This window comes from Centrocercus urophasianus, unplaced genomic scaffold (assembly GCF_019232065.1).
Source record: "Centrocercus urophasianus isolate 14NV4802_14NV808 unplaced genomic scaffold, USGS_Curo_1.0 seq_30, whole genome shotgun sequence".
Taxonomy (NCBI): domain Eukaryota; kingdom Metazoa; phylum Chordata; class Aves; order Galliformes; family Phasianidae; genus Centrocercus; species Centrocercus urophasianus.
The window spans coordinates 7,530,163-7,543,176 of record NW_024884867.1 but is presented as its reverse complement, the minus strand read 5'-3'; the positions used below and the strand labels follow the sequence as shown (position 1 = coordinate 7,543,176).

Sequence of the window (13,014 nt, the reverse complement as noted above, 5' to 3'; positions counted from 1 at the left end):
TTCTTGTTTGGTAGCTGATCTAAGCAATGGTGCGGTGAAGAAGGAGGCTTCTACAAAAGAGGTAGCGAGAATATGGATAAATGATGTTAAAATGAGAAGTTTTTCACCTACTATGGTAAGTAGTACAAATAGTTAATTCACCAAATGAGTGTGTATTTTATTGGCCACAGCCAAGTGTGACTAGTTCTGGTGGTTACTCATACATGCCTTTTGTGCAGTAGAACAGTACTGAGTGCATCTGTTGCTTCAGAAGCTCCGTTCCTCTGCTGGATGAGTACTTGATTGGGTGACTAAAGCTAACAGCTGTGCAGAGCTGACAACTTGTGTACGAAATGATAGCTTCGAGTCACTGCTTTTTACAAGCAGGAAAGTGTGTTCTGGTTAAAGTTGATAAACTGAGTTGCTCTGTTTTAAGACAATTTTATTTAAAATATCCCCATCTGTGTAACTAGCAATGGGGAAGCTAAAAGACTCCAGCATGGCTGATTGTTTGGGTGGTTTGATCTAGGACAGTAAACTGAATATCATTCAATATTCACAAGCTGTAGGTAGAATTCAGGTGCTGTGAACTCTTGAGTAACCAGTGAAGATGCTGAAACTAGAATCAGGCTGGTTTGTGATAGCAGCTCACAGCGACTGGCCTACAGAAGGCTGTTCAGGTGAATTTTGTAATGTTAAACATTAGAGTAATAATAGAGAAGGACTTTGAATTGTGGTTGAGTGTACTTTTAGAATTTTCGTAGATTAAGATGACATTAAAAACAGGATTCAAATTTTGGGAATGTAGAATCTAACTGTGATAACTATGGTAACTGCTCCCTGGAGTTGTGAAATCGTGTAATAAATCTGTAAGTAGGGTGATGTTATGGGAGTACTGAGAAGTTAGATTTTTTTACTACTAACTAATTGTTGTTTGTTAAAGGCAGTTCTGTGCTCCAAGTTTGACTTTAATGTATTGTAAGAACAATTGTTCTCTCTGCAAAAGAGGGGAAGCTCCCTCACATTGTCCAGGTTTGCTAGAGCCTAAGAAATGCAGATTTCCTTTTGTAGTTTGCCTGGCAGCTCACTGGTTCATCTTGTACTTATGATGGGAGGACATTCAAGTGCAACTTGATTGCATTTCTCAGTTCAATTTCCAGGACACAGTCAAATATCACATTAATACTCTAATGCAGGTATTTCTCTATTCTAGAAAGTTCCAGCTGTAAAAGAGGAGGAGGAACCTGAGGAGGAAGACGAGGAAGAAATGGGCCATGCAGAAACTTATGCAGAGTATATGCCAATAAAATGTATGTCTTGGCTGTGACAAAAAGCTGAACTGTTGATAGCTATAATGTAACTATGGCAGAGTAAATAGCATATGCTAAAATTCCCATAGGATTTTAACTGGATTGAGTAAAACAGGCCTGTAATTAAGGGTGTGTTTTCCTCTAGGTATTTTATTCTTACATAGCACTCAGTTTTGAAAGTGCACAGTATTGTTTTTTAATAGGAAGAGAATTCTTTCAGAAGTGCCTGTTTCAGAAGTGCAGTTGAACCAAAATGTTTTGATTTGTTTTTAACCTGTGTGAAGCTTTCTTCAGCAGAGAAAATAACCTTGTAAAAGGATTAAGTGTTCACTGCTACGCTTAAAAATTCATTTTGAGTCTTTAGGAGTGAAACTTACCCTATGCATTTTCTGCCTGTGCTGTTCCTTGCTTATTTTCCAGAACTGACTTTTTTTCTTTAAAAGAGATATTTTCTACAGATGTTAATTGCAGTTTCCTCCTTTTTTCCTCTTTATTGTCATTAGTGACAGAAAGGTGTGATCTTACTTCCTAATTGCTTTGTGCTGTGAAAGCAAAGCAAAAAGAAAACATTGCATGGGGTTTGTAGTTAAATGGTTAAATGTTTTTAGTCCCAGATTAGATCTGCCAGCAATTAAACTATGTCTGTTCTAAATTTCTTCTCCTTTCATTCTACTTACAAACAGCACTACATAAATAGAAGAATGTTGCTTGTGTGATTCTGGCATCTTGAGTCTGCCTCTTTGGGGGGGAGGCAAGATTCAGGGCAGTTTCTCTCAAATATCGAATACATATGTTTTTAATTTGTTATGACATGAGCTTCTGTCTTTTTTTAAAGAAGGGTAAGATGGTGAGAAAAGAAACAAAGTTCAGAATTGCAGTTATATGCTCAGATTTATGTATTGCTTTGCATGTGGAAGTTTAACTCAATTTTGAGTAATTTTGTGCAATGAAATGTTTGTCAAGTTCAACCTTTGCAGTGGACAACTGCAGTTTATTTTAACAAATACAATAACCTGTGTTGCAGCAACAAAGCTGTTTGTTGTGCTCTCATCTTTCCCTCTTTCCCTTCCTCCCATTACCTTTCCAACCAGTGAAAATTGGTCTGCGTCATCCTGACCCAGTAGTGGAAACCAGTTCGTTGTCCAGTGTAACCCCTCCTGATGTGTGGTACCAGACGTCGATATCAGAAGAGACCATTGATAACGGATGGTTGTCAGCTTTGCAGCTTGAAGCAATCACTTATGCAGCCCAGGTATGCTGGATAGATAGGTACAGCTTAAAAACTAACATGGACTATCTGACAAGTGCAGCCATGTCAGTTTTATAGTGAGGAGATAGCAGAAGCTCAGAGCTTTAAGGTGTATTAAGAGGTTGTAGGTGAGCTTCACTGCAGATGAATGTGAGGTGCTACACCTAGGGAAACACCGTCCAGTCGACTTCCACAAAGCAGATCTCAAACTGTCTTACAATTCACAAAGACACTTCAGTTATTTATTACTGTGAAATAACTGAATGGGCTGCAGCAGCCCAATTAAGAAAGCCAGTGATGTTTGATATCATTGGGAAAGGTATTGAGAAGAAGACTAGGTATTATTTTATTACTGAATTAAAATCTCAGTAGACCAACATGAATATGTTGACATGCAGTGAGCTGCATACAGGGAGGAAGTGAAGGTTAGCAGACATGGGAAGACCGTAGGAATAAGTTGCCTCTTAGTCTTTTCTTGCCTGAGATTTCTCAGGCTGGTGAAGAGAAAAATAAAAGGGGATACAGCCAAGGTTTGCATAGTCAAGAAGACAATAGAATTGTTCTTCAGATCTCACAGAAGTGGCAGTAATGGGAGCTAGGTGAGACTGACAAAAGAATGCTTCTTTACACAGGGCAGTGATCATCTTGGTCTTGTTGCTGCGAAAGGCTGTGGAGAGTTTTAAAACAACAAATATAAATCTGTTAGTGGCTGCTGCATTCGTATCCACCAATTCCTGACACTGAGGGAAGGAGATGGGGATCAGGAGCACATAAAGCAGCCAAACTCATCCCCTAAATAGGAACGCCTCTTCATGCTGTCAGGGACTGTTTGGCTGGGAGGCTTGCTGGTCTCATCCAGTAGGATGCTTCTTAGGCTTGTTTGTTGATGACGATTTGCAGTGATGTATTCTGGAGAATGAATACAAATTTTTGTTCTTTGTCCTACAGCAACATGAAACATTCCTTCCCAATGGAGACAGAGCTGGATTCTTGATAGGTGATGGTGCTGGTGTAGGAAAAGGAAGGACCATAGCTGGGATCATCTATGAAAATTACTTGTTAGGCAGAAAAAGAGCAGTCTGGTAAGTGTTTGTGAATTCCTTAGAGCAGACACTGTAGTGTCTGTGTACTTAAATTCAGTGTAAGCTGTCTTCTGAGAAACAGTTTGCCAACTGGTCTTTGAACTTCTACTGTAACTTAAAGTAAATGCTTTTCTTATATTTTCAGGTTTAGCGTGTCAAATGATCTGAAATACGATGCTGAAAGAGATTTGAGAGATATTGGAGCAAAAAACATTTTGGTTCATTCACTAAACAAGGTGTGGAAACTTTTTTCTATGTACAGTTGAGGCAAAACTGTAGGTACGCCTGTGTGACAAGTTGTGTGTGTTAACTGTTGCAAGAATATACTAATTTTATTAAAATTACTGCCTGGGTCTTGTTTGACAGGCCACCTTCTTACGAAGATCCGTGCAGTAGTTCGAGTTAATCATGTAAATAGGCCCCTTGTAGGATTAAGTCTTAGCATGTGATATTTGTTAAGCACTGTTCTTCAAACCACTACTGACACTGGTAGGAGAGTATTTTCCAGTAGTTGAGATCATCCTTGAATCTTCCAGACTCCAGTACTTTCTTTTTTTTTACTCCCCAGCATGCATTTTATGTGTAATACACTTTGTGTATGATGGCTGAGTAATAGAACTTCTCAGTAACGTATTAAGGCAGCAGTAGAATATAAAGTTATTTTCTATGCTGTCTGCTTAGGCTGCTTAGATAAAATGTGAAATGTGATTACTGTTTGAGTTTGCTGAACTTAAAATTCCTTTTGAGTTACTGTTCTTGCTTTGTGAAGTCTTAATTTCTAAAAATGCAGTGAAGCTTCTGGAAACTGTCATTTACAGTCGTGGCCACGGTACACTAAATAGCTATAAGGAATGCATCTGAACAACAACAAAAGTTAACTGTATTTAAGGAAGCCATGAAGTTGGAGAACCCAGACGTTGATCTTTGAGGCCTCAAATCTAGTCCTCAGGCACACGTTTAAGCAGAATGCTGTATGACCTCTTAACAAAATTTCCCTTAGGCAGATGTGCCTTAAGCATGAGGTGGGGGTCCAGGAGTTCTGAGTACACAGATGTTGAGATCACCAGCACGCCTGTGTGATGAGGTAGATGGCTCTGAGAAGGAATTCCTTAAATCTATTTCTGTTGCAGTTCAAGTATGGGAAAATTTCTTCTAAACATAATGGAAGTGTGAAGAAGGGGGTCATCTTTGCCACGTACTCTTCTCTTATTGGTGAAAGTCAGTCTGGTGGTAAATACAAGACCAGATTAAAGCAGCTTCTTCACTGGTGTGGTGAAGATTTTGATGGCGTTGTATCCTTTATTTGGAGTTAGCTGTTATTAGTGTACATCTGCAAAAAAACAGTCCTGTATTCTTATTTGCTGGTGTTTCTAGGTATTGCTCTTTTGTTGTGATAGTAATGAATTTATGTCCTTGGAGAGTAGCCTCATGTGGCAAATCTACTACCATTATATTACTATTATACAACTGTTGTACCAGAGATTAACTTCTGCTTTTTCTACAGAATAGGTGAAACAGTGCTCAAGTTTACACTGTGCCTCTCTCCAGGATGTTCAGTTCTTTCTAGGAGTGTTGCTGATACTTTAAAGAATTCAGTTGTGAAAAGCATGTGTAATTGTCTTATTAAATAACAGTGAAATGTTTTTTTCCTGAGTTTTAATTGAAAAATGTGACTGGTGTCTTTAAAATTTATTATTGTAACCTATCTCTAACTTGTGGCTTTTCTTGCTATCTCCTTTTAATGCTCCATTCAAAACAACAAAAAGCTTTTCCTTAACCATGGTTCAGATAGTATTTGATGAGTGTCATAAAGCCAAGAATCTCTGTCCAGTTGGTTCATCAAAGCCAACGAAAACTGGTCTGGCTGTATTGGAACTTCAAAATAAGCTTCCAAAAGCTCGGGTTGTTTATGCCAGTGCCACAGGTACGTACTGTCTGGTGTGTATTAAATGTCTCTGTGTGCTTTCACAGGTGCTGTTACAACTTATGTTGTTCTCCTAGGTGCGTCTGAGCCAAGGAATATGGCGTATATGAACCGTCTTGGAATATGGGGTGAAGGGACTCCATTTAGGGAATTCAGTGACTTCATTCAGGCTGTTGAAAGAAGGTAATATTTTGAAGAGCTATAGCAAGAACGTTTGTCATTGAGTGTGCTTTCCAGTTCCTTTGTTGGCACTCACGTAATCCTCTACAAACTCATCCTGTCACACACGAAGGTCTTTCTGCCTCTGGATTCTAAATCCAGCAAAAATGCACTGATGTGGTGAAAGAAGGACGTTTCCCCTCACTTGCTGAAGATTTTGAGACTTCAGAAATTGGTTACGAAAGTGCTCCTCTAAAAATGTCATTGGAGTGGAGGAGAGAACGTTTTGCTACTGATGATTAAAACTCAGTGTGTACTGAGTAAGTGCAGTATAGTCAGAGTCTCACTGTGTGCTAAAGCCCTCCAATGTCTGAGTGCTCAGCTTAGGGCAAGGACTAGTCTTGTTGATTTGCTTTCTGGCAGAAGAAATCAGAGAAATTATGTATGCTGTTGAAAGCTACTACAGATTTCACAACTTCTTCAAAATAAATGTGAGAGAGGTTGGGAAATAATGCCACTGCTGTATTCCTTGTTAGGTGAACATGTAATATATTCTGTTTCTGCCTCCTTGACAAGGATTTCACACACCTGGGAATGTTACAGTAGGGTTTTGTGTGCATCTTCTTGCACACCATCTACCTGATGTGTGATTTTTCTAGACTGCAAATGCAGTCTCCATGTTTATTAGAGTAAGCATTAAATGAGTGTTAAAGAAATTGGAGATCCAAGCTTGTGAACAGGTGAGCTTTGCAGTTGACATCTGTGCTCTCAAGGTGATACTGCTAAAGGTGCTTTGCTCTTAAAGAGAACATAATTATTTTCCTACCAGCATAAATCTCAGTAACTTAACATGGTTTTGTATGTATTTTAAATCCTCTCTGATGTGTATAAAACTGCAATGCAATATTTTGTTGCATATTTGGCCAACCTTGTTATCCACACACGACTTAATATTTGATATCTCCTAGTGCATGGGGGAGAAGCAAGTGAATGTTTGTGCTTATTGGAGTCATACAGTACTCAAGAGTTAGGGATCTCACTTTACCCAGAGGACAAATTTCACGACCCTCTAATTAGCACTGTTTAGTTAAACACAACTATTGACTTTTTGCAAGCATTCCTCCACATCCCTAAGCAGCTGTTTTACTTCTTCAGCAGTGAAGTGTTTTTGTTTTTTAACAATCATTGCTCTTGAAGGTGGACTTTTAATATGGACTTCATCTGTTTTCATTTTAGAGGTGTTGGTGCCATGGAGATAGTTGCTATGGATATGAAACTGAGAGGAATGTACATAGCAAGACAGTTGAGCTTTTCAGGTGTAACCTTCAAAATTGATGAAGTTCTGCTCTCACAGGAATACGTTAAAATGTACAATAAATCTGTGAAACTGGTAAGAATGACTTAAACCTGCTTCATGCCTTGACTTCTGAGTTCTGAGCTACTTGAATTAAATCTTAATGCTCCTGAAATAAAATGTAGTGCTGTTGAAATACAGGAATGGCATCTGCCTGTCAAGATTTCTCCATTTCAGACTTCAGCAGATGCTGCTAGTTCTTGTTTGGAGTCATAAAAGCTGTAGTTTTGGGTGTATCTTCCAATATCACTATGGTACTAGGAGAAAATTAATTAGAATGATGGGATATCCTGAGTTGTGAATGATACATGGGTGTCATAGAATCACAGGGATTGGAGGGGACCTCAGGAGATCGAGCCCAACCCCGCTGTTAAAGCAGGTTCCCTATGATAGTTACACAGGAGGGTGTCCAGGTGGGTCTTTAGTGTTTCTGTAGAAGGACCCTTGGCAATCTGTCTGGGCAGCCTGTCCCAGTGCTCTGTCACCTTTACTGTAAAGAAGTTCTGCATGGTTTGTGTGAAACTTTCTGTGTTCAGGCTTCAGACCCTTGCTTCTTGTCCTTTCTCTTGTCCTGGCCTCTATTGATTTGCCTCCCACGTTCCTTTGGATGTGTATAAACATTTATCAGATCCTCCCTCAGTGCTCTCTTTCCCCAGGCTGAGCAGACCCAGGTTACTCAGCCTTTCCTTATAAGGCAGATGCCCCGGGCTATTTCTCATTTTTGGTATAGTCAAGTCCAGTTCCTAACTCTACCTGTGAGTTAAGCCACCTATCCGAGAGCACTGTCAGAATGTATTTTGAACACAGGCTTAGGCCTATGATGGCCTCCCTGGATGTTTGTTCCACTGTTTTTCCATCACACTGAAGAGCTTTTTCCTAAGATGAAGCCTGAACTTCCTGACAAAACTTAATTACCCCTTGGACAGGGATTAAAATGAACAGGGTCTTTACCTGCTGAACAAGTGCTTATGCATGACTCAGTATTCATGTTGCATAGCTGCAGTAATTAATTTTAATCTCGGACAGGTATGACATGAACTTCAAAACAGCAGTTTACTTGACGAGGGTTGTTCAAAAGTCATTAGATTCATATCCAGAGCTTGCTTATTTGCATGTAGAAGTCTTACTTTCACATTCTTGTCTTAGGCAAGTTTTAAAGGTTAGAAGAAAACATTGCAGAAGTGAAAGTGCAGCGGTTTTCTTTTGGATCTCACTTATACTTAATTATAGACAGTTCTCTTTGCTTTCTTACCTGAATGTATTAATGTAGAAACTAGATAATTAGAAAATGCTATGTATTTGCATTGGCAGTAGTGTAAATATACCCACTTTTCATTATGAGAGTAATTATGTTTTGAATTTACAAAGCCATAACTATTTTCTTCTTTCTGAGTTGTTTGATGTATGAGGAGTTTCCTTGACTTGCAGTCCCATAGTATTGTAACTTTAAACTTTGCTTGCCTTTATTTGGATACCGAGGAACATAACAATGTAGCCTTGAATCCCAGGTGTAAAGCAATTAACACTCTGTTCTTCAGTGGGTCAGTGCTAGAGAGAGGTTCCAGCAAGCAGCGGATCTCATTGACGCAGAGCAGCGAATGAAGAAATCCATGTGGGGTCAGTTCTGGTCTGCTCATCAGAGATTTTTCAAGTACCTTTGCATAGCATCTAAGGTGAAGAGGGTGGTGCAGCTTGCTCGGGAAGAAATCAAGAATGGGAAAGTAAGTTGATCAAAGCTCACCTTTAAATACTTTTGTACAACATATGGCTCTGGTTTTCTTGGTTATGGGAAATATTTCCAGATGTGTGATAGCTGCGGGCTGTTGTGCATTCTGGTGTAGAAGCTGCTCAGTGAGCAGAAGTTGGGGCAGAAGTCAACTTAGTCATCTTGGTAACACCTTGTATTTGTTTGTCCTTTAGTGCGTTGTTATCGGCCTGCAGTCGACAGGAGAAGCAAGGACATTAGAAGCTTTGGAAGAAGGAGGTGGTGAACTGAATGACTTTGTTTCTACTGCAAAGTAAGATTTGGTCAGAATTGTGTTTTAAAAAAAAAAAAAGCGTGTGGTAAAAGCTGCATGTATGCAAGATGTTGACAGAATTGCTGTAGTGAATTGTTCATTAGTTTAATTCCATGTTAAATGGTGCTTCGTGTGGAACTGCTGGTCCTGTTCTACTCCAAGTGGGAGGGGAAGTAGACTTGTGCAGTATGTGCTATGGTGACACACAGTCTTTTATCAGTGAGCCAAATCCAACTCTGAGGCCACCTTGCTGAAGATCTTAAGTGTCAGCTTACATTATTTAAGCAGTAAGAAAATGTCAGTGGAAATAATGCTATATACCAAAATGAAATGTAACAGGTTAAAGTCTCGCATCGCTGCTGTTTAGAGGGTGATGAATATTATGATACAGGTGATAATTACACAGGGTGCTTCTGTAACAGCATTCACAAGGAATAATTGTTCACAGAAGTCACACAAGCTACTGAAATGCCACTTAGAGGCTCTTCAAATGAGCACAAATCTGACTGAAGATTTCTTCTTTTTTTCCTTAAACAGGGGAGTATTCCAGTCTCTTATTGAAAAGCACTTTCCAGCTCCTGACAGGAAGAAGCTTTTTAGCTTGTTGGGAATTGATTTGACTGCTCAAAGCAACAACAATTCACCCAGAGACAGCCCCTGCAAGGAGAACAAAATAAAGAAACGGAAAGGTAATACTTCTCTTCTTACTCTAATACCATAATGAAAGTGGCAGCTTCAGAGCTACTAGAAGTGCACTTTAGGGAAAAAGCATGGGGATGTAAGTATCAGTAGCAGTTGCCATGAAAGAGCATGTTGCCAATAATTCTAAAACTACTGAAGAAACAATGCTGTAAATTCTAGTTGCCACTTTGCTCAGAATCTGGGCTGATCTAGTTTGGAGTTGTATCCCAAGGTAACTTGTGCATCAGATGACTGGATGCAGTCAAGAAAATAATGGCTTGCTTTTTCTTGTGGCTAAAAAAAAAAAGTCTGGTGCCCTTTCTGGTGGTACTTCTGCCGAAAAACTATTGATTATAAAAGTACTGGGGGAGAGATCCTACTGGGAAACTTCCAGCTTCTAGAAACAGGTCTGTTTCAGTATTTTTTTTTTTTTTTTCGCCTCAACTAACTTCTTCTTTCTGTCCTTTGGTGGTGGTGATGGAATTAGGTGAAGAAGTAAGCAGAGAAGCCAAAAAGGCTCGTAAAACAGGTGGCCTTGCAGGTAGCAGCTCTGATGAGAGTGAAAGTGAGTCTGATGCTTCAGACAATGAAGAAAGTGACAATGAGAGCTCCAGGTTTCTCAGTTCTGGAGATGATGATGACTTCAACCCATTCAGAGATGAATCCAGTGAGGATGATGAAGATGGTGAGGTGCTTTTAGTGCTTGGTCAAGCAAGTAACTGTACTTTGGGAAAGTGAGCATGTGAAGTCTGTCTTCAGCATTTAATTGAGCTAAAGTGACTAATGACTTGGTTTAATTCTGAGATGAGAATTCAAGTGTTGACTTGTATCTCTTTATGCTGATTTTACACACTAAATTGTGGACTTTATACGGCCCCTTTTGTAAAGAGAACGTTGTTTTTTCCAAGGAAGGATTTTAGGTGAATGCTTGTTAACATTTTGAAAATATTTCATTTATTTCTAGATCCCTGGTTAATTAGAAAAGAGCATAAAAAAATTAAAGAGAAGAAAAAGAAGAAGAGTATAGATCCTGATTCTATTCAAAGTGCCTTATTAGCTTCTGGTCTTGGCTCAAAGCGACCTAGCTGCTTTACTTCCACTGTTGGCACCACCACTTCTAGCACCAACACATCAGGTAAGAATAAATTTATTGCTGTTGATTTAATTTTGTTTTTTGCTAATAAGTAGAGAAATTCTGAGTTGTAAATACTTCTGTGTTTCAGCAAACAGTAACACAAACAGCAGCTTTGTAACAAGTCAAGATGCTGTTGAAAGGGCCCAACAAATGAAGAAAGAACTGCTTGATAAACTGGAAAAGCTGGCTGAAGATCTTCCACCAAATACACTGGATGAGCTTATAGATGAACTGGGTGGTCCTGAAAATGTTGCAGAGGTGGGCTGATGTTCACAATCAGAGAAATCTAATGGGTTTTTTGCCACAGCTGTAGATTACTGTCATTTCTTTCTTCTAACAGGCAGAAGCCTCTTCAGCTCAATACATAACTTCAAGATTAGTCTATAGAATTATTTGACTAATATAAATCCCATGTAGACAGTAGTATAATAGTGCATTTCTACAGAAATGTGATTTTGTTCTGTGTTTCCCTGAACCACCTCTGAGTTCCACATGTCAGTTAATGACATTGACTGAAAAATAAGCCAGGCTCTCTTGGTAGATTTCTGAATTGATAACACTTGTAAGTTTTAAGTGTTTTAAGATGGGTACATGAATAAGTAACAGTGGTGCTTGAAGGTTTTGGTCACGTTGTAGTTTTGGTATTGCCATAATGAGCTTCTGTTCACTTTCTGTTTTCAAAGATGACAGGCCGCAAAGGAAGAGTGGTGAGCAACGATGATGGCAGCATATCTTACGAGTCAAGGTCTGAACTTGATGTGCCTGTTGAAATTCTGAACATCACGGAAAAGCAGAGGTTCATGGACGGAGATAAGGTAGCTCTTAAGTACGGTTCAGAAGAAGTTGCCAGATGAGTCAGGCATGAAGAGCCACAACTTGTCTGTTGGTTATCTCACAGTGATTTTAAGCACTATGAATGCTAGCTAGAAAGCATTTCTGTTCTGTGCTGTGTTTTTCAAACCAGTGTGTTGAGTAGTGCCACCGAGTGTGTGGTAGAGCACTCTGCACAGATCAGGCTGTAGGTTGGGTGGATGTGGAGGCCATGTGTCAATAGGGAAGTTAGCACCCCTAAACTAGTCTTGTGAAACTGCCTGTATTTTCACATATTCCAGATTCCTTTATCTGAATTACTGTGTACTTATGCTAGCAAGAGAAAACAGAGTTAAGAGAGAAGGGAGGAAAGCACAGACTAGCTTGGTGTGCAAGGGAGAAAAGCTTTCAGTGAGAGGTTAGAAAGAAAGGATGGAGGCTGTTTATCTTAACCTTCGTTGAGAAGTATTGCTTAGAAGAGTGATAGCTTTCAGCCTTTATCTTGCGCTCTGAAATAAGACTGGAATAATCTTAGAACTTGAGCTAATAAAAGAGAGGAAAAAATCCATGATGACCGGTTCATTTGAGCATGCTGCCACAAGAGGGCAAATGAAGTAAATATAGCTGTTGTGTGGTCTGTTACTGCGTTCAGGGAGAACTATTTGTGTTCCTGTAAGTGACTTCCACACAGACCAAACATTTACATTCTTTCAAGGTAAATGGAAATAGCAGAATAGCCACATGTGCTTCCTTTTATGGTATTTGCCCCAACTTTCTGTCACTTTTTCCATGTTGCTGTCAGAACAAGTCTCCCTCTGCCCCCTCTTTCTTTGTGACATACAGGCCAGTGTCAGGGAAACGTGCCCTTTGGAATGGCAAGGCTGCACTGTGCTGTCCCTCATTTGCAAAGGAAGGTGTTGCCAAAAAATAAACTGGAAAAACACTTGTTTAAATAAATGAACTATAGAAAACCTTGCTAGCATTTCTAACTTGTATAACTATAGTTTTCTCACCTTCTCTTCTTGAGATATTAAGAACAAGTGGCAGTTGTTTCTAACATATCTGGAATATTATCCAAAATTAAATTTTTCTTAGAATCTGAAGAAACTGAACCTTGATATTAGATTTCTCTTTTGCTAAATATTTTTTCCTTACTTGAAAGAACATTGCCATAATCTCAGAGGCTGCCAGCTCTGGTATCTCACTGCAAGCAGACCGTAGAGCTAAGAATCAGAGGCGGAGAGTTCACATGACTCTGGAGCTGCCGTGGAGCGCAGACAGAGCAATACAGCAGTTTGGTAAATAACTTCTTT

The 13,014-nt window shown here is 39.4% G+C and overlaps 1 protein-coding gene across 2 annotated transcripts in view; it reads left to right on the top strand.

The window, feature by feature from the left end:
• Window positions 1-13,014, top strand: part of SBNO1 (strawberry notch homolog 1) — a 28,878-nt gene that overhangs the window by 9,278 nt on the left and 6,586 nt on the right. For both annotated transcript variants that reach the window (XM_042828784.1, XM_042828783.1), the window contains 17 exons: window positions 15-115; window positions 1,193-1,289; window positions 2,381-2,541; window positions 3,487-3,620; window positions 3,766-3,856; window positions 4,751-4,912; window positions 5,409-5,544; window positions 5,622-5,727; window positions 6,940-7,093; window positions 8,596-8,778; window positions 8,978-9,075; window positions 9,613-9,764; window positions 10,244-10,441; window positions 10,721-10,891; window positions 10,980-11,149; window positions 11,575-11,706; window positions 12,864-12,999. In XM_042828784.1, coding sequence (XP_042684718.1) covers window positions 15-115; window positions 1,193-1,289; window positions 2,381-2,541; window positions 3,487-3,620; window positions 3,766-3,856; window positions 4,751-4,912; window positions 5,409-5,544; window positions 5,622-5,727; window positions 6,940-7,093; window positions 8,596-8,778; window positions 8,978-9,075; window positions 9,613-9,764; window positions 10,244-10,441; window positions 10,721-10,891; window positions 10,980-11,149; window positions 11,575-11,706; window positions 12,864-12,999 — 2,382 coding nt within the window. The remainder of the gene's footprint in view (window positions 1-14; window positions 116-1,192; window positions 1,290-2,380; window positions 2,542-3,486; window positions 3,621-3,765; window positions 3,857-4,750; window positions 4,913-5,408; window positions 5,545-5,621; window positions 5,728-6,939; window positions 7,094-8,595; window positions 8,779-8,977; window positions 9,076-9,612; window positions 9,765-10,243; window positions 10,442-10,720; window positions 10,892-10,979; window positions 11,150-11,574; window positions 11,707-12,863; window positions 13,000-13,014) is intronic.